The following is a 25,069-nucleotide window of genomic DNA, read 5'->3' on the forward strand; positions in this document are numbered from 1 at the left end:
CCCAATGGTCCTTCTTTGTAAATGTCCTGAATAGTGGACATTTAGCCTTGAGCCAAAGTCCAGGAGCTGGAAGAGCAGTGTCAGAGACAGGTGGAGGACACAATGTGAGCCTGTAGAGGTGGGGTGTGGAGGTTTTGCTAGCTGCTTGCTCTGAAGAACCCACTCCCTCCTTGGCATTACGGGTACTGCAAAGAAAATAGCCATCAGGACTGTCACAGAGGCTGCTGAACAAGCCTCCAGATGGCCATGGATCAAGAGGTGTGACCCATGGACCAATGCTGCTGGGACACAAGCCGGGGCCCGATCAACCCTGGCTGGGTCACCTAGGAGAGGGTGTCTGATGTTGTAAGACCTGGAACACCCAATGACCCCAGGTTACTTCACTGATGATGTGTCCCAGCACATCCTGGGATATGTGGCAGCATCCAGATTTGGAACAAAAATTCCATTGTCAAGCAAAGTGGTCTTAGTGGGGTTATACTGGGCTAACTAGGGTTGTGTCAGTTGGTTAAGAACAGAATGGTTGAAGGAAAGTAGCTGTTCTTGTATCTGGTGGTGTGGGACTTCAGGCTTTTGTATCTCCTGTCCAAGGGGAGCTAGCGGCAGGAAGATGGCATGAACTGGAACGTGGGGATCTTGAGGCAGTGCCTCCTGTTAATACGACAATTTTGGGGAAAGGATGTGCCTGTGATGTATTGGGCAGGGTGCACTAGGTTGTCTGGTAGAGAAGGTTAGGGAAGGAGGTCTGGGGAGGCTGAGGAGAGCTGGACTTTGTACATCCATGTGTTATTGTACAGGTGCACGATAGAGAGCATCCCGACTGATTGTGTCACTGCTTGGTACGGAAACTGTAATGTTTGGTACGGCTCTACAATGGGTCGTTAAAACTAGCCGACGCGTCACTGGCAGCAGCCTACCCGCCACCAAGGACAGATGTACAGAAAGAGGACAGAAAAGGACGAGGAACATCATGAAGGATCCCACTCACCCTGCTCACGGACTGATTGTCCCACTCCCGTCAGGAAGGAGGCTCCGTAGCATCCACTCCAGGACCACCAGATTCAAAAGCAGCGACTTTCCCCAAGTAGTATGGCTGATCAACACCCCCACCCACGAACTCCACCACTACTTTCTTATTTCCATCAGTCACCTTACATAGAGTCTAGCATCCAATCAATCTACGTACATGAACTATCTTGTGTATTTGTATTTATTGTGTGTTATTCTGTTATTACTACTGTATTCTTTGTCTTTTGTGTTTTTTTGTGCTGCATCGGATTCGGAGTAACAACTATTTTGTTTTCCTTACACTTGTGTTCAAAAAACATAACTAACGGTTTTGAATGGGCAATGTAACAAGGGCGAGCAGACTTTGAGGATGTTGGAGCGTAGCGTAATTTATGGGGAGTAATTCCACAAAGCTCTGCACACAGCAAATGATTTCTTTCTGTCTGGTGTGCAGGTGAGCTTGGCTTACACATATGAAACGAAGGATGCGCTGTGCCTGGTGCTCACCCTGATGAACGGTGGTGACCTCAAGTTCCACATCTACAATATGGGCAACCCAGGCTTCGATGAGAAGAGAGCCATCTTCTACGCTGCAGAGATCTGTTGTGGGCTAGAGGACCTGCACAGAGAGAGAATTGTGTACAGGTAAATGAGGCTAGTGTAGTGGTGTACATGTGGTGGTTAACGTTCGGATATTTTTAATCCACTTTTTCCCTCCCCGTTTCTGCTTCCACAGGTCTCCCAATCCCCTACTCACTCTGTATCTTCCACCCGCCCCATCCCCTTTTCAATTCTTTATGCTTCCCCCCCCCCCCCCACCCCTCGCTGTCTCTGGAAGTCACTGGCACCTCGAGAGTTTAGTGTTGACGGGTTGCAAATGCAGTAAACTCTTCCCTCTAGTGGTCGATGAATGAACTACAGGTTATGGGAACCTGTTCAATAAGCTGATACTCTAGACAACACCCAGAAAATGCTGGAGGAACTCAGCAGGTCAGGCAGTGTCTATGGATGGAAATAAACAGTCAGCGTTTTGGGCCAGGACCCTTCATCAGGATTGGAAAGGGGGTTAGAAGCCAGAATAAGGGGATTAGGGGAGGGGACGAGTACAAGTTGGCAGGTGACAGGTGAGATAAGGTGGGGGGGAGATGAAGAACCTGGAAGATGATGGGTGGAAAAGATAAAGGGATGAAGAAAGAATCTGACAGAAGAAGACTGCGGCCTGAAACGCCAACTGTTTATCTGATGCTGCCTGCCCTGCTGAGTTTTTCCTGCATTTTGTGTGTTGCTCTGGATTTCCAGCATCTGCCGAATCTCATGTGTTTATAATATACTAACAAGCCTGCTTCAATTGTTCATTTTCTTTCTCCACCCCTCCATGTACAGTGCTAATTAGGAATGTAATCAGCATTAATGTATAACCACGTGGTTCTGCATTTAATGGTTGTGGAGTGCATTAGCATTACTGGAGATACTGCTGTAGGATCTTTTGCAAATAAATAGCTGGCAGTCGTACGCTGCCTTCCTTCAGAAGAATCTGGTATCCAGGACTGTAACGGTTCTGAGAAAAAGCTCACCTCCGGCTTAAAAGCAGTCAAGGTTGTGCAATATATTCTGGCCTTAAAAGAATGATACAGCACAGGACAGGCCCTTTGTGTCAGACTAAACCATTATTATGAATAAAGTTTATTTTGATATATCAAAAATCTAATTAAACCAATGACTCCTACATAATCTAATCCCTCTTCACCACACTTGACCACATCCCTCCCTTCGTGGGCTGCTCTTGAACCCTCCTTTGCTCTCTGACAGTGCATTTCAGGCCCCCATTCCTCTCTGTAAAAACAAAACTCACCTCACACATCTCCTTTGTATTTTGCCCCCTCACCTTCGGTTCATGCCCTCTGATATTAGACCTATCGGTCCTGGGGAAAAGTGGATGGGCTGTCTATCTATGCCTTGCATAATTTAATGAACTTCAGGGCTTGCTTTGCTGTTGTTGTCCGTGTTGTTCTGTGAACATGGTGCTGGAATTGATAGATAGATAGATATCCTTTATTAATCCCGAGGGAAATTTGCATGAGTTGACCCGTACAGTACAGTACAAGCCCTTTGTGCCAAAGTAATTAGTAATCAAGTGCCAACCAAACCAGACTAATCCCTTCTGCCTCTGCAATGTACACATCCATCCACTTTCTGTGCACTCTCATGCTCCTGTCATAGCCGCTTCTATCATACTTGGCCTGGCACAGTATTCCAGGCACCCACCACTCTCTGTGTAAAAACAAAACTTGCCCTGCACATCTCCTTTCAATTTATTCCCCTCACCTTAAATGTATGCCCTCGGGTTGGTTGCCACATGTCGTTGGGTGTATTTAAGGCAGAGATTGATAGGTTCTTGAGTAGACATGACATCGAAGGTTACGGGGAGGGAGAAGGCCGGAAACTGGGGTTGAGCCAGGATCAGCCATGATTGAATGGCAGAGCACACTCGATGAGCCAGATGGCCTCATTCTGCTCCTATGTCTCATGGTGTTTTGGGCATGCCCTCTGGTTTATTATTGTCATGTGTACTGAGGTACAGTGCCATCTAAACAGATCATTTCATCACATCTCTGCATGAAAGGGCAATAACGATGCAAGGTAGTGTCACAAGGAAAGTGCAGGGCAGGCGGATAATAAGATGCAAAGCCATGATGGTTCAGATTGTGGAGCCAAGAGTCCATCTTATCAAACTAGGGAACCATTCAATAGTCTGGTAATGCAGGATCACAACTACCCTTGAGCCTGGTGGTACAGTACGTGCTGCCAGGTCTTGGCATCCTCTGCCCAATGGGGACAGAGAGAAGAGAGGATGACTGGGGGAAGGGTGAGGGTCTATGGTTATGCAGGCTGCTTTCCTGAAGCAGTGGGAAGTATTGATATAATCCATAGAGAGAGCCTGGCTTTCACGATGTGTTCATGCCTCTTTTAGGGTAAACTGCAACTTCCCCATGTTATCAAGGCATCACACAGACAAAAGAGCTTAACCTTCCTGCCAGCAGATGTCCACCATTTCGCTGCATTATAGACATTCCCTCTGTTCCAACCATTTCCCTCCCACATCTCTCTGCTGCTTAGGTTATCTAGCTTTCTCTTTTTCCAGTTCAAACGAAGGAAGGATCTTCAACCCAAAGTGTTAACTGATGTCTCTTTCAACACATGCTGCTTGACTGACTGAGTGCTTTCAGCATTCTGGTTGTTGTTTCGGATTCCAGCGTTAGCTGTTTCATTTGTTTTCCATACTTATCAGAGCTCCTGGCTTGTTCCTCAAGTTCAAGTTTATCATCTTCTGACTGTACCTATATACAACCAAACGAAACAGCGTTCCTCCTGACCACAGTGCACCCACAATACATATATCGCCCACAGCACATAAACCAAAATATTACCATAAATAATTTAATGAAATGTAATTCAAAATGCCTGTGAAGTGTGCAGGACAAGCATTTGGTGATGGCACGGTATTCGTCTGACAGCCCGAAGGCAGAGGGCTGTTGCCCCGTCTGGCAGCGCTGGTCCTGATGCTCCTGTACCTCCTTCCTGGTGGTAGTGAGTCAAAGAGGTTGTGGGATGGGTGGTAGGGATACTCAACAATGCTTTGGGCCCTTCGTACACAATGCTCCCGGTACCTGAGACTGACTTTTATTTTTTTTCTTCCCCATTCCTCCTCACCCAGAGATTTGAAGCCAGAGAACATATTACTGGATGATCACGGTGAGAGCCCTCTTTGTTCTCTGTTTGTTCAAGGTTTAGAGTGTGGGTTCCCAGCCTGGGGTCCATGGATCCCTCGGTTAATGGTAAAGGTCCACGGCATAAAAACAGTAGGGAACCCCTGGTTTAGATGTTGCAGTGAAGATTAATATGCAAGGTCCAAAACCGAGGTTATACACTTAGTGGCCACTTTATTAGATACACTACTTGTTAATGCAAATATCTAATTGGCCAATCATGTGGCAGCAACTTATTGCATAAAAACATTCAGACATGATCGAGGCTCAGTTGTTCAGACCCACCATCAGAGTGGGGGAAGAAATGATAAAGTGATTTTTGACTGGAATGATTGTTGGTGCCAGACGGGGTGATTTGAGTATCCCAGAAACTGCTGATCTCTTGGGATTTTCACACTCAATCAACTCTAGAGCAGGGGTTCCCAACCTTTTTTTAATGCCATGGATCAATACCATTAAGCAAGGGGTCCATGACCCCAGGTTGGGAGCCCCTGATATAGAATTTACAGGGAATGGTGCGAAAAAGAAACACAACATCCAGTGAGTGGCAGTTCTGTGAGGGAAAACATCTTGTTAATGGGAGAGGTCAGAGGAGAATGGCCAGCCTGGTCCAAATGGAGAAGAAAACGACAGTAACTCAAATAACCACACGTTACAACATTGTGTATAGTAGAGCATTTCTGAACGCACAGCACGTTGAACCTTGAAGTGGATGGGCCACAGCAGTAGAATACCACGGACATACAGGAGGTACCTCATAAATAGGATAGGTGGTGTGTCTGGTTACAGACAGCGGCGGGAATTGAACCCTGAACATGTACGCTGTATAGCACTATGCTAACCACTACGCTGCCATTAACTAAAGTGCAGGCTGCTGATGAATGGTGAACAGACTCTCCTTGCACGTTCGCTGAACTGTCTTTGCTGTTAATTCTCAGGTCACATCAGGATCTCGGACCTGGGCTTAGCCATGCAGATCCCAGAAGGTGAAACAATTCGAGGAAGAGTCGGGACTGTAGGTTACATGGGTGAGTGAAGAAATATTCAACCTACTCACCAAGAACTTGAGACAACTCTGCCTTTGTTTTCTCAAAGTGAACTTCAATAAAATCATCTTCCCTGCACTGTCCTAAAACTCATTCTTTGACTCCTATTTACTTATCCCGCCCTCTCCCTCCCTCATCCCGTGAAAATCCTTTCTCATGGGTGGTGGGGTGGAGATGCTTCCCACCAAAAGATGTGTAAAGCACTTTTTCCCTCTGCGAGCCTGGCAGGTCACCCTTGGGCAAGGTGTAGCACCGGCTTATCCTCCCCGACCAGGGTCACGTGGTGAATGGGAGCAGGTGGTGGATGGTCCCATGAACAGCCGGTGCACATCACAAGTCCTGGTTATGCGCCCACTGACACCTGGAAGACAATCTCCTGAAGAGTATTAATAATGGCTGGGGTCACCCATCTTATGAAGACACTGCCCAGAAGTAGAAAATGGCAAACCACTTCTGTAAAAAAATTTGCCAAGAACAATCATGGTCAAAGACAATAGACAATAGGTGCAGGAGTAGGCCATTCAGCCCTTCAAGCCAGCACCACCATTCACTGTGATCATGGCTGATCATCCACAATCAGTACCCCGTTCTTGCCTTCTCCCCATATCCCTTGACTCCGCTATCTTTAAGAGCTCTATCTAACTCTTTCTTGAAAGAATCCAGAGAATTGGCCTCTACTGCCTTCTGAGGCAGAGCATTCCACAGAACCACAACCCTCTGTGTGAAAAAGTTTTTCTTCAACTCCGTTCTAAATTGTCCACCCCTTATTCTTAAACTGTGGCCTCTGGTTCTGGACTCCCCCAACATCGGGAACATGTTTCCTGCCTCTAGCGTGTCCAATCCCACGATCACCCACGTCATACGACACGGCACATGATGGTGATGATGACTGTATGACAAGCTATGGGTTATAGCTGTAGGCTTGAGTTTGAATGTTGCAGGTTCTGCTTATCGGGATGTTCACAAAATGCTGGAAGAACTCAGCAGGTCAGGCAGCATATATGCAGGGGAATAAACAGTCGACACTTTGGGATGTGACCCTTCATCGGGAAGGGGGCAGAAGCCAGAATAAGAAGATGGGAAAGGGGAAGGAGTACAAGCTGGCAGGTGATAGGTGAAGCCAGGTGAGTGGGAATGTGGGTAGATGGGGAGTGAGGATGAAGTGAGAAGCTGGGAGGTGGGATGGGTGGGAAAGGTAAAGGGCTGAAGAAGGATCTGATAGGAGAGGACAGTAGACCATGGGAGAAGGGGAAGGATGAGGGGTACCAGAAGGAGGCGATGGGCAGGTGAGGAGAAGAGAAGGGGTAAGAGGGGCGCCTGAATAGGGAATGTGTAAAGAAAGGAGGAGAGAGGGAGTGAAATTACTGGAAGTCAGAGAAATTGATGTTCATGGTGTCAGGTTGGAGGCTACCCAATGGAATATGAGGTGGTGCTTCTTCAACCTGAGTTGGACTGACATGACCCTTTGTCAGGACTTGGACAACTTGGACCAAAGGTCTCAGCCTAAATTGTTGCATGTCTAGTCCCCTCCACAGATGCTGCCTAACTTGCTGAGTTCCTCCAGCATTTTGTTGTGTATCTGTGTTGCTCAAGATTTCCAGCATCTGCAGAATTTTTGTGTTTCTATTGTAGGGAATCAGGATTTCAGCTTGGGCAAATGCCTTGGTGTTCCAGAAAGATGGTGCAGAACATAAAACAGAGCATAACAGCGCAGTACAGGCCCTGCATCCTACAATATTGTGCCAAACTCTGAACTTACTCTAAGATCAATCTAACCCTTCCCTCCCGTATAGCCCTCCATTTTTCTATCATCTAAGGTTTTCTTAAATTCCCCAAAGTTTCTGACGCTACTGCCACCCCTGGCTGCATGTTCCACATTACCACTCTCTCTGACATCCCTCGTGATATCAGTTTAGAACATAGAACAGTACATCACAGTATGCGTCCTTCAGCCCACAGTGTTGTGCCAACCTTTTTCAGGTCAAATCTAACCCTTCCCTCCTACCTAGTATAGAATACACCTCCGTCACTTCACACATTAAAATGTTCATCCGCTGAACAGCTTCACACCTTGTACATTCGGTACGTCATTCTACAGACGTTATTTTTGTGTCACAGATAATTTAACTCCATCTGGTTTATTTTCTAATGTTGTAAAAATCAAGATGGGAAAGTAGGCTTCAGCGAATCAAGGGAGATTGAAAATCTGGCTGAGTGCTGCCACAACAGCATCAACCTCTCCTCAAAGTCAGGAAGACCAAGGAGCTGATTTTTGACTTCAGGAGGAGGAAACCGGTGGTCCAAGAGCCAGTACTCATTGGGGGATCAGCGATGAAGAGGATTATCATCATCATCATCATCATTTTGTGCCGTGTCGTGTGACGTGGATGATTATGGTCTTTCCCTGACCATAATTTTTCTTGAGAAATTTTTCTACAGAAGTGGTTTGCCATTGCTGCCTTCTGGGCAGTGACTTTACAAGTTGAGTGACCCCCCCCCCCACCCCCCAGCCATTATCAATACTCTTCAGAGATTGCCTGCCAACCATCAGTGGTTGCACACACAGGACTTGTGATCTGCACCAGCTGCTCATACGACCATTCACCACCTGCTCTCGACTTCACATGACCCTGATCGAGGGGCTAAGCTGGTGCTGCACCTTGCCCAAGGGTGAGGGTCAGCAACTTTTAGTTCCTTAGTGGTATCATTTCAGAGGACCCATCTTGGGCACTGCATGTAAGTTCTGACCCTCTTCAACTCTGATTGCAAAACAATGAAGAATCTCAGAGTTGCGTATGATGGCATGTATGTTCCTTGGTTATAAGTTTACTTTGAACTTTGAAATGCGGTGTGCAGAGACGTAGGCAGGTTATGTGTGGGGCAAGAATGTGGCAGTTGTATAAGATGTACAGAAAGGGTATGATTTTTTAAACTAACAAATATTACTGCATGATTAAATTTTCTGTCTTGTAGATGAAATTCAAGGCAACATGCAGCTAGTCATACAACATTGAAACAGGTTTTTTGGCCCAGCTGGTCCTTGCTACCAAGATGCCTGTCTAAGCTAGGTCCACTTGTCTGTGTTTGGCCCATAAACCTCTCAACCAGGCATTCCCAACCTGGGGTCTGTGGCATAAAAATGTTGGGAACCCCTCCTATCTGTGTACTATACCTGTCCAAGAGTCTTTTACATGTTGTTACTCTACCTGGCTCAACCACTTTGTTCCAACTTGTTACTACCTTCTATGTGAAAAAGGTTGCCCCTCAGGTTCCTATTAAATCTTTCGCTTCTCATCTTAAACAGCTTAAGGTAAGGCAGCATGGTGGTATATCGCTATTACAGTGCTAGAGATCTGGGGTTAATTTCCAGTGTTGTCTGTAAAGAGTTTGTACGTTCTCCACATGATTGCATGAGTTTCCTCTGGGTGGTCTGGTTTCTGCCCATATTCCGAAGACGTATGGGCTAGCAAGTTGTGGGCATGTTATGTTGGTGACACTGGGTTTGCCCCCGGCATACCGCTGGACTGTGCTGGTCGTTGACTCAGACAATCATTTCACTGTATGTTTAGACAAATAAAGCTAATCTCTATTGTATTTTGTCTGTAGTCTGAGTCTCTAATGAACTTGTGTGCTGGGATTCAGTTCTCTACATTGTGTGTGTGTGTGTGTGTGTGTGTGTGTAATTGTCCTCCTGTGTTTGCCTCCCCAGCTCCAGAGGTTATCAACAATGAGCGTTACTCCTTCAACCCCGACTGGTGGGGCCTCGGCTGCCTACTCTTTGAGATGATTCAGGGCCAGTCACCTTTCCGGAAGCGTAAGGAGAAGGTAAAGCGGGAGGAGGTCGACCGCCGAGTGAAGGAGGATAGGGAAGATTATTCTGAGAAGTTTTCAGCGGAGACTCGTTCCATCTGCAGTATGGTAAGGAAGTCCGGCTCGTCTTTGAGTGTGGTTGAAATGGTTAAAACTAGTGGCTGATGGGATACTTGACCATTCTGGAACAGCTGGGCCTAAGATTGCTGATGTGTGTCGAGAATACCTTGGATGATGAGCGCAGAACCAGGAACTCCAATAAATAAGAACCAGGAGGGAAGATGCGCCGGGGGGGGGGGGGGTTAAATTATGAGTCCTAATAACAGGAAGTGGGAAGAACTGTTAGACTTGCGCTGAGGGATAATTGACATGTCTTTTAAGCGATTCATCATATATTGACCATGGGATGCCAAACAAAGTTATGTGAACAACACACATCAAAGTTGCTGGTGAACGCAGCAGGCCAGGCAGCATCTCTAGGAAGAGGTACAGTCGACGTTTCGGGCCGAGACCCTTCGTCAGGACTAACTGAAGGAAGAGTGAGTAAGAGATTTGAAAGTGGGAGGGGGAGAGGGAGATCCAAAATGATAGGAGAAGACAGGAGGGGGAGGGATGGAGCCAAGAGTTGGACAGGTGATTGGCAAAAGAGATATGAGAGGATCATGGGACAGGAGGCCCAGGGAGAAGGAAAAGGGGGAGGGGAGGGGAACCCAGAGGTATAGTCAGAGGGACAAGTTGTTTATCGTGCTGTATATAAATATGAGCTCTGTATAACCTAAAGATCAGAGTTCTGCTGGCGGTGCAGACTGCTGCAGACTCTCCATGACATCGTGTTAATAAACTCTTAAAACAAAGTTCAAAGTCACTCTGATATTCATAGTATTTTAAACCCATTGACACTTTCCGCTCCAGGAACTCATGAAAGAACATGAGTGCGCAAGGTTAGAGGCGTAGACAACCTGAGACTTTTACCCAGAATGGCTGTGGCCGATATGAGGGGCATAACTTTAAGGTGATTGGGGAAAATATAGGGGGGCGTCAGAGGTAGGTTTTTTTCCAGAGTGGTGGATGTGTGGAATGTCTAGGGTGGTGGTAGAGGCAGATACATTAGGGGCATTTAAGAAACTCAGGGATTAGGCAGATGGATGACAGAAAAATGGAGGTTTATGTGAGAGTAGGTTAAAAGATTGACACAAACCCTAGGTCCTGCTGAAGAATCCCGATTCATTGACTATTTATCCCCTTCCATAGATGCTGCCCGACCTGCTCCTGCATCGTTAGGTTCTTTGTTCTATGCAGATGGAAATAGGGGCTTGTGGATTTGGTACCTCAACTGCTGACAGATAACTGGGTGCTCTTCATGACTTTAAATGTCTTAATGGTCACATAAACCACATGGAGTCATAGAGCACTACAGCACAGAAACAGGCTCTTCTGCCCTTCTAGTCCATGCTGACTTGTTTTTCTACTCAGCATCCAGGACATTTTCAAAGAACAATGCCTCAAAAAGGTGGCATCCATCATTAAGGACCCCCCCCCCCACCCAGGACGTACCCTCTTCTCATTGCTACCATCATGGAGAAGGTACAGGAGCCTGAAAACACACACTCAATGATTCACGAATACCTTCGTCCCCTCCGCCATCAGACTTTGAATGGATATTGAACCCATGAACACGACCTTACTACTTTTTTTCTTCTTTTTGCACTACTTAGTTAATTTAACTTCTTAAATATATATAAATTTACTGTAATCTACAGCCTTTATTGTTATGTATTACAATGTACTGCTGCCACATAACAACAAATTTCATGACATATCTGGTGATATTAAACCTGATTCTGATTCTGAACGTGACTCTTGTACTCCGTGCTCCAACCAATGAAGGTAGGCTTGCCTCACACCCTATCTATAACCTTGGATTTGCTTCTTTGTCCCTCATATCGCCGTCAAAATTGCCCTCTCTGATGTTCTTGAGTATTTGACAATTTCACCCTGGGAAAATGATTCTGCCACCCTGCCTGTGCCTCTCAAAGTTCTCTGTACTACTGTCAGGTCTCCCCTCAGCCTGTGATGCTTCAGAGAAAACAACGTTCACCCAAACTCTTTTAACAGCTCATACTCACTAATCCAGGCAACAACCTGGTGAACCTCATTTTCACCCACTCCAAAGATGCCACACCCTGTATAGGGTGACCACAATACTCTAAGTGCAGCCAAATCTAAGTTTTGTATATCATTGTTAAGAATATCAATGTCCAAATTGTATTGACTGAAGTGGTTTTATTGCCTTTCGTAGTTACTAACTAAAGATCCGAAAGGGCGACTGGGTTGCCAAGGAGGAGGAGCAGCCGAAGTGAAGCAACATCCCATCTTTCGGAACATCAACTTCAAAAGACTGGAAGCGAGCATGTTGGACCCTCCCTTTGTTCCAGATGTAAGTGTGTGAAAGATGCAAATGAGAACCCTGGGTTATGAGAAACAGTCAAACCACATTGATCTGAACATTGATTTAATTTAATCCTCGGCCTCCCTGCAGCCTCTAACGCTGTAGAAAACAGTAGCATAGCGGTTAGCGCAGCTGGAAGATTGGAGTTTGATTCCCACTGCTGTCTGTGAAGAGTTTGTATGCTCTCCCCAATTGTGTGGGTTTCCTCCTGGCGCTCTGGTTTCCTCCCACACCCTAAAGGCATACGGGGTTGGGATTAGTAAATCGTGAACGTGCTTTGTTGATGCTAGAATTTTGGGTGACACTTGCGGGCTGCCCCCAGCACTATCCTTGCTGATTTGATTGAACACAAATGGCATAAATCACTGCATGTGTTGATGTTCAGGTGACAAGTAATCTTTTTCTGTATACCTATCTTTATAAGAGTTCTGTGACAGTGTGGGTTTTCTCTGGGAGCTCCAGTTTCCTCCCACATACAGGTTAAGTTAGTAAGTTGTGGGCTTGTTATGTTGGCACCAGAAGTATGCTGACATGGGCTACCCCCAGCGCATCCTTGCTAATTTGATTTCACAGGGCAAAGTAGATTTTATTATCCAAGTACATAGATGTCACCATATACAATCCTGAGATTCATTTTCTTGTGGGCAAACTCATCAAACCTATAGAATAGTGAATGTAACAGAGTCAATGAAAGACCGCCCAACCAGGGTGTTCAACTAGAGTACAGAAGACAACAAATTGTGAAAATGCAGAAAAAAGAAACAATAGTATAAATAAATCAGTAATAAATATCGAGAACATGAAATGAAGAGTCCTTGAAAGTGAGTCCATAAAACCATAAGACATAAGAGCAGAATTAGGCCATCAAGTCTGCTCCGCCATTCAATCATGGCTGATCCTTTTTTCTGTCTCCTCCTCAACCCCTGTTCCCTACATTGTCCCCGTAACCTTTGATGCCATGTCCAATCAAGAACCGATCAATCTCTGCCTTAAATACACCCAATAACCTGGCCTCCACAGCTGCATGTGGCAATAAATTCCACAAGTTTACCACCCTTTGGCTAAAGAAATTCTCCACATCTCTGTTTTGAAAGGGTGCCCCTCTATCCTGAGGCTGTATCCTCTTGTCCTAGACTCTCCCACCATGGGAAACATCCTTTCCACACCTACTCTGTCTAGGCCTTTCAACAGTTGAAAGGTTTCAATGAGATCCCCTGTCATCCTTCTGAATTCCAGCAAGTACAGACCCAGAGCCATTAAATGTTTCTCGTATGATAATCCTTTAATTCCCAGAATCATCCTTGTGAACCTCCTCTGGACCCTCTCCAATGCCAGCACATCTTTTCTAAGATGAGGGGCCCAAAACTGTTCACAATACTCAAGGTGAGGCCTCACCAGTGGCTTATAAATCCTCAACATCACAACCCTGCTCTTGTATTCTAGTCCTCTTGAAATCAATGCTAACGTGGCATTTGCCTTCCTCACCATTGACTCAACCTGCAAGTTAACCTTTAGGGTGTTCTGCACAAGGACTTCCAAGTCCTTCTGCATCTCAGATTCCTGGATTTTCTCCCTGTTTAGAAAATAGTCTGCACATTTATTTCTACTACCAAAGTGCATGACCATATGTTTTCCAACATTGTATTTCATTTGCCACTTTCTTGCCCATTCTCCTAATCTGTTTAAGTTCTTCTGCATTCTACCTGTTTCCTCAACACTACCTGCCCTTCCACCAATCTTCGTATCATCTGCAAACTTGGCAACAAAGCCATCTAGTCCATCATCTAAATCATTTATATACAGCATAAAGAGAAGTGGTCCTAACATCGCCTCCTGTGGAACACCACTAGTCACTGGCAGCCAACCAGAAAAGAATCCTTTTATTCCCACTCGCTGCCTCCTACCAATCAGCCAATGCTCTAACCATGTTACTAACTTTCCTGTAATACCATGGGCTCTTAACTTGGTGAGCAGCCCCATGTGTGGCACCTTGTCAAAGGCCTTCTGAAATATTGGTCCCCTCAGGTCCAGCAACCCGTCACTTTTGAACAGGTCATACCTTCCCCAGAAGAGATCCCAATGATCCAAGAACCTGAAGCCCTGTCCCCTGCACCAGCTTCTCAGCCACGCATTAATCTGCCAAATCATCCTGTTTCTACCCTCACTGGTACTTGGCACAGGTAGCAATCTAGAAATTACTGCCTGGGAGGTCCTGCTTCTCAGCTTTCTACCTACCTCTCTAAATTCTCTTTTCAGGACCTCATTGCTTTTCCTTCCTATGTCTTTGGTACCAATACGTACCAAGACATCTGGCTGCTCCCACTCCCTCTTCAAAATGTTGCGGACACGTTCTGAGACGTCCCTGATCCTGGCAACTGGGAGGCAACGTACCATTCGGGTGTCTCATTCATGTTCACAGAATCTCCTGTCTGTTCCCCTCACTATTGATCCCTTCTTCTCTCTCATTCCCTTCCGCACCACGGACCCATGCTCAGTGCCTGTAACCCAGTCGCCATGTCATTCTCCCGGGAGGTCATCCCCCACAAAAGTATCCAAAGCGGTATACTTGTTTTTGAGGGGAATGGCCACAGGAGTGCACTACTCTAACTGCCTATGTCCATTTCTCCTGACGGTCACCCAGCTAGTCGCCTCCCGCGGCTTCAGGGTGACTACTTCCCTGTAACTTTGATAGTTATCTCCTCGCTCTCCCGTACAAGCTGAAGATCATCCACTCCTGATCCCTAACATGGTCTTCAGGGAGCTGCAGCCGGATGCACTTTACGGGAGACTCTGGGTCTCCGAGTTCTCCAACATCCAGCACAAAGAGCACACCACGGCCATTTAAATGGTACAGGAAGGGAGGGGGCAAAACACAAAAAGGAGTCCATTGGTTGTGGGAACAGTTCAGTGACGAGGTGAGTGAAGTTATCCCTTTTTGGCCAAGAGCCTGATAGTTGACGGGTAATAACTGTTACTGAATCTGGTGATGTGAGTCCTGAGGTTCTTGTACCTTCTTCCTGATGGCAGCTGTGAGAAGAGAGGATGTCCTGGGTGGTGGAGGTCTCTGTCGATGGATGCTGCTTTGCTGTGACAGCGTTTCATGTAGATGTGCTCAATGATGGGGAGGGCTTTACCTTTGATGGACTGGGCATATCCACTACTTTATCTACAATTTTCCATTCAAGATTCTTGGTGTTTCCATACCAGGCTGTGATGTAGCCAGTCAATATACTCTCCACTACATATCTACAGAAGTTTATCAAAGTTTTAGATGTCATGCTGAATCTCCACAAACTCATAAGGAAGTAGAGGCGCTAGCTCACTTGCGTGCTAGGCCCAGTTCAGATCCTCTGAAACAGTAGCACCCAGGTGTTTAAAGTTGCTAACCCTCTCCACCTCTGATGAAGACTGGCTCATGGACCTGTGGTTTCCCTCTGAAGTTTACGTTCAGCTCCTTGGTCTTGCTGACATTGAGCGAGAGGTTGTGTTTTGACACCACTCAGCCATATTTTCAACCTTTCTCCTGTGCTGATTCATCAGCATCTTTGATTCAGCCCACAACGGTGGTTATCATCGGCAATCTTGAACATGGTATTAGAGCTGTGCTTGGCCACACAGTCAGTGAGTAGCGAGTGGCGCAGGGGGCTAAGCTCACAGCCTTGTGATGAACCTGTTTAGTGCATTTCACCGTACATATGCTGTATGTGACAAATAACACAAACCTTTATCTTTAACAGAGCGAAATGTAAGGTCATTAGGGTTTGAAAGGGGGATATTCTTCATCAATAATTCCCTAGTTATCCATTTGATTTACTGTTGGAATTTAGGATATACAGAAAGAAACATCATGGAAACAGGACCTTTGGGCAATGAGTCCATGCTAGCCATCAGTCGTTGACCCGTGAATTTTATATTAATCCCATTTTTATTTTCCTTACATTCCCGTCAACTCCCCTCAGGTTCGACGACTTACCGATATTAAGGGGAATTTAGAGCGACCAATTGACCTATCTTTCCGCACGTGTTGGGACGTGGAAAGCAATGGGAGCATTGGGAAGAAACCCACAGGGTCACAGGGAAACCTTGCAGACGCCAGGCCCTGGTCTTCAGTTCGACTTTAATCACCCCAGGTCACCATCTTGAAGAGGTATGGGGGGGCGGAATTTGTCCCAGAGTCCAAGCCAAGATTTACCCTGAGAGGATCTGCATTTACATAGCGTGTTTCACGTCCTTTTTGAAATGCTGCAAAAGCCTTCACAGCCAAAGTAACTTGGGTTGCCCCAGTAGTGTAATGGTTCGTGTGACGCTATTACAGCTTGGTGAGTTATGGAGTTCAGAATTCAATTCCGGCGTTGTCTGTTTAAGAAATTTGTTCATCCTTCCCATGTTCACGTGGGTTTCCTCCGGGTGCTCCGTTTTCCTCCCACAGTCCAAAGGCATACCAGTTAGTAGGTTAATTGGTCATCGTGAATTAGGCTGGGGTTAAATAGGTGGGTTGCTAGGCGGCACGGCCCATTTGGTCCGGAAGAGCCTATTCCGTGCTCTCTCTCTAAATAAAACAAAATAAGAGCAGTCAGTGTATTCATGCAGGAAGCTCAGCAGCTGATCTGTGCACAGCAAGCTCCTACAAGCAGTAGTGTGAGAATGGCCAGAAAATTTTGGATTTATTGGCTCAGACAACCAGAGATAACTTTTAAATAGTTCCTTGGGAACCATGATGTCCACCTGATACTTCGGGCCTTCACAGTTCATCCAGCAACCACGATTTCTGACCATGTCATGCTACCACAGTTCTTGTTACATATGCACAGAGCAAGAACAACAATGGAGTAGTGTGATTAAACGTCTTTACTGGGTTATGTCAGCCACGGTATACTCTGGGTAACTTGCAGTGCAGGAGCGATGAACCTAGTTTGCTGAGATGAAACATTGTGTGACTGAGAGCCTGCACAATAAAGAGTGCCTTTCATGTGCGGGAGGTGCAGTCAATTCACTGTGCGATCAGTCGGCCATACGCTCACTTGCCACATTCTCGCAGTCGATCCAACTCAGTTCTCCAGTCCAGCATGTGTCCAGACCCTTGTGCTCATCCTGTGGTCCTCTACTGCAGATAAGAAATCAGCTGGGACAAACATCATGATTTAAAGGAAATTACTGTGTCAAGTTGCATCTAACATGCAACATAGAAATAGGCCAATGTGTTCAGCTGATTCATGCTGATATGCACACACTGTACCGACCTCCTCTAAATTGTTTCCTCATAAATATGTTGTTGTTCTTACAGAGGATTCTGGTTAATTGGGCCATCGGTTAATCAGGACAGCTGCTTATTTGGGACAACACTTAAAGAACGAGAACTAAACAAGAAAATAGCTGGGATTCCCTTCATTTATTTGGAACAATATACCACTTAATTGTGGCAGGGGACTTGCTGAACTAGCGTCAGTTGTGTGACCATTAGACACAATGCAGGGCTTCAAGCAAACAGTTTTTAAATGGCATCAGTTGCGTGTGTTTTGTTCAAAAAGCAGCGATTTTTGTCCCTGATAGTTGGTGACAAATAAGCAGTAAGACAATTCTGAACTGTTTTACTCACTGCATGTTCTATTCATGTTTGGGGATGCCCAAAACAGCTGGGAATGAAAATGAAACTATTTCTCTACTTCATGTTAGAAACAATGAAGAATTTGAAGGTATCGACAATCATCCTGAATGTTGCAATGAAACTGAATATTTGGAGGGTGCAATCATCAACAGTATTGTGTGAAGGCTGTACATTGTCTGCGCTGATTTTGCTCATTTACAGTCAAAAGAACGCAGTGCAGATGAATTCCTCTGTCTATAAGTATTAGGAACCAATACACAATGTTATAGTACTGCAGTAGTATTGGTAGTTTGTAGTTTGTTCTTTATTACATTTGCCTATCTAATTTATTATTCAGTTTACCTTCTTTTTAATACCTTTTTAACTATTTCCATGAAACTTCGGCTAATTGGGACAACCACTTAATTTGGCCAAAATATGCTGGCCCTGATGAGTTCCAGTTAAGAGGAATCCACTGTATTTTATTTGTTGTGACTTGCAGTAACTTTCATGTCCTGTACTGTACTATTGCTGCAAAGCATCAAGTTTCACGACCCATGTCAGTGATAAAGATGAACTCATTTTGCACATGTACATCGAAACATACTGTACAGTGAAATGTGTTGCTTGTGTCAACTACCAGCACGGTCTGCAGATGTGCTGCCCGCAAATGTCACCACACTTCTGGCACCAACATAGTAGTAGTAGGCAGCCGTTGATCCCAGGGGATCATGGGTTTGCTCCTCTGGTGGACTGTGTCCTCGTCAGGGCGCAAGCCTGGGTGGGAAGATTTGAAGAACTGGCTGTTGTCCATACAGCAGGTTCTTCCTCTCCACATCACTGATGTAGTCCAAGGGAAGGTCAAACACCAATACAGATTGGCACCAGTGTCGTCACAGGGATCGCCAGAGTGAAGTTGTAAACAACATCAAACTGCCTTAGGGACCCCAGCTCTGGATTTTTTCATTGGACTTTACTCCCAAAACCTTTCCCATGGGTGGGTATGGCCGCAAGGCAGCGGACGTTTAAAATCAGAGTTTTTCTTCTCCTAGGCGGGCTGCCATCCAAGGCTGACAAACCCCACCTGCCCGAAGCAACTGGTTTTGAGGGGCCAGTGGTCCGCCTTTGCCCCTTCTCTTGTCAGTAGAAATACCTCAGCCGGGCCTAGTAGCTAAGCCACGTGTGAAGGCCAGGAGTTGGACTTGGTTGTCAGAGGCTGTTAGAGACACACGCCATTTGGAGCACTTTATAGGTAGTGGGAGCTTATCCCCACTACCACCCTGGCCGGCTATGACAACCTTAGGAAGTGCACCAACATAGTATGGTCACAAATTACTAACCCGTACATCTTTGGAATGTGGGAGGAAAGCAGAGCACCTGGAGGAACCCACACTGTAATGGGGAGAAAGTACAAACTCCTTTGCAGACAGTGGCAAGAATTGAACCCTATTTGCTGTAGCCGTAAAGTCTTATGCTAACCATTACTCTATCGTGCAGATCTCATGGAATTCTGTTGGGTTCATTCCTAGAGAAAACGAAAAGGCCCACTTGAAAATACTAAGCCATCCACCTGAAAGGATTTGTAGAAATTTATTTGTTTGCATTCCAGCCCAGAGCAGTGTACTGCAAAGACGTCTTGGACATCGAGCAGTTCTCCACAGTCAAAGGGGTGAACCTGGATCCAACAGACGATGACTTCTACTCGAAGTTTGTCACTGGCAGCGTCTCTATACCTTGGCAAAATGAGGTAAGTTACACTGCATGCAGATACATGGCAGCTAACTTAAAACATCTGAGATTGTTGTTTATCAAACATAGAACAGTACAGCACAGTACAGGCCCTTCACCCCTCGATGTAGTGCTGACCCTTTCACCTAATCCACAATCAATTTAATTCTTCTCTTCTATACAACCAATGCTTACTTTACTTACTGCCTGTTATGCCTGCGGGTGTTTAGGGCAGCAGTGAAAGTCCTGCATCTCTGTCTGTCTTTGGCCATCTTCCTGGTGGTATTCAGGGCTTCCTTCATCGTGGCAGTAGCTTCCTCTCAGTTTTCAGTCATGCCAAGTCCCGGGTGGAGACTCGGGAATACAATTGCACGCAGATGTAGAGGGATCCTTCATTGCTGTTTCCGTAACAGTTTTGTTTGACCAATCAGGGTTGTTAGCCCTGAGCTGAACCCCCGAACATGGAGAACCAATGGACCACTCTTGGTCTGATCTCTACCCTTTGACCTGTTTGGCATAGGTGACCCCACCAAGAGCCAAAGCATAAAGCCCTGACTTCCAGTTACAGCTTTCCAGGTAATTGAAGCACACGAGTCTCCAAACCACGACAAATTTGTGATCCTCTTGGAGGGCACAGTCCATAACCCTCTATTTTTCTTTCATCCATTTGCTTCTCTATGAATCTCTTAAATGTCCCTAATGTATCTGCCTCTACCGCCACCCCAACAGTGCATTCCATGCACCTACTGTTCTATGTAGAAAAATCCTACCTCTGACATCTCCCCTCACCTTAAAAGCGTCCTCTGGTATTAGCCGAGGGTGTCCTGGGGAAAACGGTGCTGGATGTCCTCTCTACCTATGCCTCTTATTAAATGGTTTATAATTGATGAACGTTAATTAAAATGGATAATTAATTTGGTAAGTTGGTTTATTATCGGCACATGTACTGAGATACAGTGAAAATCTTTATTCTGCATGTCATCCATACAGATCAATTCATCACATCAGTGCATTGAGTTCGTACAGGGGAAAACAGTAACAGAATGCAGAATGAAGTGTTACAGTTACAGAGAAAGTGCAGGCAGGCAGTGAGGTGCAAAGTCACATCCATAATCAATGAGAGATTACGAGAATACTTTGTATTCTTGCTATCAGAATTAATGGTGAGACATGAGAGCCTGTGGGCCAGCTGGTGAAAGCACTGGACTTCAAGGCAGACAGCCCTGAGTTCAAACCTAGCCGGGTCCCAACCTGGGCAGCAGCAGTATCTGTGCCATGAAAACCCTGTGGACTATGAGGTCATGAAGAGTCGGACTCGACTGAAAGACATAGAACATAGGAATTTACAGCACATTACAAACTCTTCGGACCACAATGTTGTGCAACCATGTAACCTACTCTAAAGATTGCCTAGAATTTCCCTAGCACATAGCCCTCTATTTTTCTAAGCTCCGTGTACCTATCTAAGAGGCTGTTAAAAGACCCTGTTGTATCTGCTTCCACTACTGTCACTGGCAGTGCATTCCACGCACCACCACTCTCTGTGTGAAAAACTTACCACTGACATCCCCTCGGTACCTATTTCCAGCCTTAGCTGTGTACATACATCTATTGATGCTTCTGGACACATCTTCAGTGATGTTCCTGGAATCATCGGGTGTTTCGGGTCTTTCAACATCATACAACCTCCTCCAGGTGACCCAGCCGGGGCTGATCAGACCCCAGCTTGTGTCCAGATGGCTAGCTACTTATGACTCCATGGCTCCCCTCTTTTGAGTCACAGCCATCTTGAGGCCCTCTCTGCCGCATTGGTGGTACTGCGGATGGCTCTCCTCTTCCTCTCTCCCTTGGTGCCCAAAATGCTGAAGGCTCTAGCTAAGGAACAGGCTGCGAATCCCCTACAACCAACCTCCACTGGGAGACACCTCGCTCTCCATCCAGCCTGCTGACAGTTGCGGACCTGTCCTGCGTACTTGGAGAGCTTCCTTTCAAAGGCCTCCTCCAAGCGATCTTCCCATGGGACCGTCAGCTCCAGCAGCACCACTTGCTTAGTAAACTCAGGCACTAGGACAATGTCTGGTCACAGGGTGGTGGCTGCGATATGGTGCCCCTTCATGTTAGCCATTTAGCCATTTCAGCCCTGGGGAAAAGCCTCTGGCTATCCACACGATCAATGCCTCTCATCATCTTATAACAATGAGAGTCTGTGGATTCAGCATTTTAGGAACAGCTTCTTCCCTTCTGTTGTCAGATTTCATGAATATGCCCCGATATTCCTCTTCCACACTATTTATTTATTTTGATTGTAACTTATTGTAATTTATGCCCGAACTCAATGCTCTCTCTAATTTGTAATGACTAGTGTATGCAAAAATCTTGTGCTGTGCAATTTTTTGCCCAGTGACAGTATGTGCACACTGAAAAATTCCTTCAATAAAACAGTTATTTGTAAGCCAGTTCACAAATCTGCAGACAAATCATCGCAAACTCCACATTGTCAACACCGTCCGCATCAGAAACTGGAAAATGAAATGTGATTGTGTCCAATTGTGAAATATACTTAACATGTCAACGAGGTAGAAGATGACAGCCTTTTGAGCGCAGTTTTAATTTCTTCGTGTGCTCGTATCAAAAGATGTGTGTGTGTGCACACCTTAGGGGGAACATTGCCTCTACTGTACTGCTGCCACAAAATAACAAATTTGAACTAATGTCAGTGATTCTGATTCTGAACTACACTAGGATTTCAAACCAAAATGCCAACTGTTTCTTTACCCCCACAAATGCTGCTTGACCCACTGAGTTCCTCCAGCATCTGCAGTCTCTTATGTCTCCATTTCCCATTACAGGTTGCTAAGAAAGCAAGCTAATTTATTCTTCATTTATGTACTGTTTTTGAAATTGTCCCACAGATGATTGACACAGAGTGTTTTAAAGAAGTGAACACCTACGGGAGTGATGGGACCCTGTCACCGGACCTGGACAACAACAAGCCCGAGCCACCTCCCAAGCGAGGCGTTTGGTATAGACTTTGCCATCGAGAGGTGAGCTATTTCCCATTCTCGAATGTGAGGAGAAGAGAAGGGGTGAGGGGGGACAGGAATGGAAAAAGAGAAGGGGGAGAAATTTGCATAAGTCAGAGAAGTTGATATTTATGCCATCAGGTTGGAGGAAGAGTTACTTTGCAGAATGAGACTTTATTGAGATGTGTTTAGGCTGTCTGAAATGGTGGTGGAAGGGAATTCAGAGGACAATCGAATAAATACTTGAAAAGGAAAGATTTGAAGCTTTTTGATGAAGAGTGATCAAATGGGATTAATGGATTGAATCACTGCCTTTAACTTGCATTGCGGACTACCTTGGAAATGTTTACATGCCTGTGGATGAGAATTGTAGGGAGAGAGGAGGAGGCACTGAGGAAAGCTGTTCTAACTGGGGGGTCCGGGTCTGGAGGACACAGCATCGAATAGAGGGATGTCCATTTGGAACAGAGAGGAGGAAGAATTTCTTTTGCCAAGAGGGTAGTGAATCTGTAGAATTCATTGACAGAGATGGCTGCGGAGGCCAAGTCATTGGGCCTATTCAAAGTGGAGGTCCTTGATTAGTCAGAGTGTCAAAGGTTCTGGGGAAAAGGCAGGAGAATGGGGTTGAAAGGAATATTTAATCAGCCATGATGAGAAGGTGGAGCAGACTCAAAGGGCCAAATGGACTAATTCTGTTCCTATGTCTTATGGTCTTACGTGATACTGAATCAAATTCTGTTTGATGCTCCCTTCAAGCTTCTGTCTGCCTTGACTCATTTGCACTTCTCTCATTGCAGATGTGTTTCAAAAGTAGCTTCAGTGAGGAAGAAGACGACCCTTCAAAAACCCTGTAGTTTGAGCCAAATGTAGGTTTTCCTGAATAACAAAGGAAATTAATAGATTTCAGGTTAAACTGGGAACATGTATTAAAGTGTATTATATTTCAACAAAAAGAACTGCTGTATGAGTTTACATATTTTGTACATTTATATTTGAATTATGTCTTAGATGTATATTTTAACTAAAGTTGTACAAAAAGCCATAATATTAAGTACCACTTGAATGCGTATGTTAATTTTAGCAGGAATGACTTTGTGAATTATCTATTTAAAAGTTTATTTTTAATTATTTTTTTAAAAACAAAAGAAGCACAGCAATGTAAATGTGTGCTATTAGCAACTCGTGACAGTTAGCTGGATTTTATTTCATATGGAGTGGGCCTATACAGTAGCAGTCGCTCTTGAGAAATCAATGTGTGCTGCGCGTCTGTAAATATGCGCACGCACGTGTGTGTGTGAGTGTGTATGTATGTGACTGGTTCTTCATGTGTACATACGCCCATGGGAGGAAGTGTGCCTTTGTGTGATTGTGGCCTGGAATCGCACTGTGTGTGCGTGCGTGAGGGCGCGTGTGTGTACAGTTAAACTCCACCTCAAGTGCAAATAGTGTGGATCTAGTCTACGCTTGCTTCTATTTTTTCTTCTCGTTGGAATTGGACCTCCGCTGTGCTTATGGGCCCTATGGCTAATCATCCGCAGTGGATCATAACCAGGGCCAGTGATTCATGGTCTGGTGGAAATAGGACACATTTAACCTGCAAAGCACCATATAATGCAGGGCAATGCAATGACAAACTGCATCAGGTAGATTCAATACCTCTTCCAATCTGATAGAATGTGACACCCTCAGTTCTTCCCCCACTGGTAACCTTGTCCCGTGAATATATAAATGATCATTCATAATCTTGGCATGATGGACCGAGTCAGGTTAATGTCCATTAAGAATTCTTGACCTCTGTGCAATTTTAAACTGTGGCTTATTTGACCGATGTGAACCATTGTTGGCAACACACAGAATGCTTTGCAACCTCAATAGATCAACGGAAACATTCCCATCTTACCTTAACAAAAACTCAGTTCTGACAATGTCAGATCCATCTGTACCAAACCATTTATAAAAAATACTCTATTTTCTTTTATGTTGGGTGTTTTATCTATGATTCATTTTCTAAAAGCTGTGAAAGATTTAATTTAATGACCTCTCTGTTCAAAAAAAAATAATGACTTTAGTGGTTTGTGTCTTGCACTAAGTGCCATTTTATTTTTTAGTTGTTGTGTGTTCTCATTAAATATTCTCCACTTGTATTTAAAATGAGCATGTTGTATATTGTACCTGTGGTTAGGCTTTGTCTGAATACTAGAAACATGTGGAATAGGTCTCATTTCGTTACATTTGATGACTGTTTTCATGCTAACGTTAGACTTGTCTCTTTTTTAAAAATTTGGTGAATATATCCATTCTGAACTGGGAATCCTAGTAGGTTGTTAACCAATGTTTTTATGTTGGAACGTTTTAAATGAATAAATACTGCCATTTGTATACAGCTCCTTGGTCTCCAGTTGTTTGAAGCTTTCCCAAGGTGATGCCTCAGCTTTTTAGCTCTTGGTGTTCTGGAATTCGTCAGTTTTGCCACTTTTCACTCATTCACAGTGGGTAGCACAGTAGCAGTTAGCACAACACTCTACAGTGCTAGCTGTAGGATCAGGAGTGGCTCTGCTGCTGTCTGGAAGGAGTTTGCATGTTTCCCCGTGGGTTTCCTCCCACATTCCAAGGACGGCCAGCTTACAGACAGTGGGCATACTATGTTGGTGCCA

The 25,069-nt window shown here is 45.2% G+C and overlaps 1 protein-coding gene across 1 annotated transcript in view; it reads left to right on the forward strand.

Moving 5' to 3' along the window:
• Positions 1-24,799, forward strand: part of LOC140197544 (G protein-coupled receptor kinase 6-like) — a 185,599-nt gene extending 160,800 nt beyond the window's left edge. The window contains exons 9-16 of the mRNA XM_072257614.1: positions 1,463-1,653; positions 4,724-4,761; positions 5,714-5,803; positions 9,531-9,739; positions 11,931-12,068; positions 19,274-19,411; positions 22,305-22,436; positions 23,213-24,799. Of these exons, the coding sequence (XP_072113715.1) occupies positions 1,463-1,653; positions 4,724-4,761; positions 5,714-5,803; positions 9,531-9,739; positions 11,931-12,068; positions 19,274-19,411; positions 22,305-22,436; positions 23,213-23,269 (993 nt within the window). The 3' untranslated portion in view covers positions 23,270-24,799. The remainder of the gene's footprint in view (positions 1-1,462; positions 1,654-4,723; positions 4,762-5,713; positions 5,804-9,530; positions 9,740-11,930; positions 12,069-19,273; positions 19,412-22,304; positions 22,437-23,212) is intronic.
• The last annotated feature ends 270 nt before the right edge of the window (positions 24,800-25,069 follow it).

The sequence above is a fragment of the Mobula birostris genome, chromosome 5 (assembly GCF_030028105.1).
Source record: "Mobula birostris isolate sMobBir1 chromosome 5, sMobBir1.hap1, whole genome shotgun sequence".
Lineage (NCBI taxonomy): Eukaryota > Metazoa > Chordata > Chondrichthyes > Myliobatiformes > Myliobatidae > Mobula > Mobula birostris.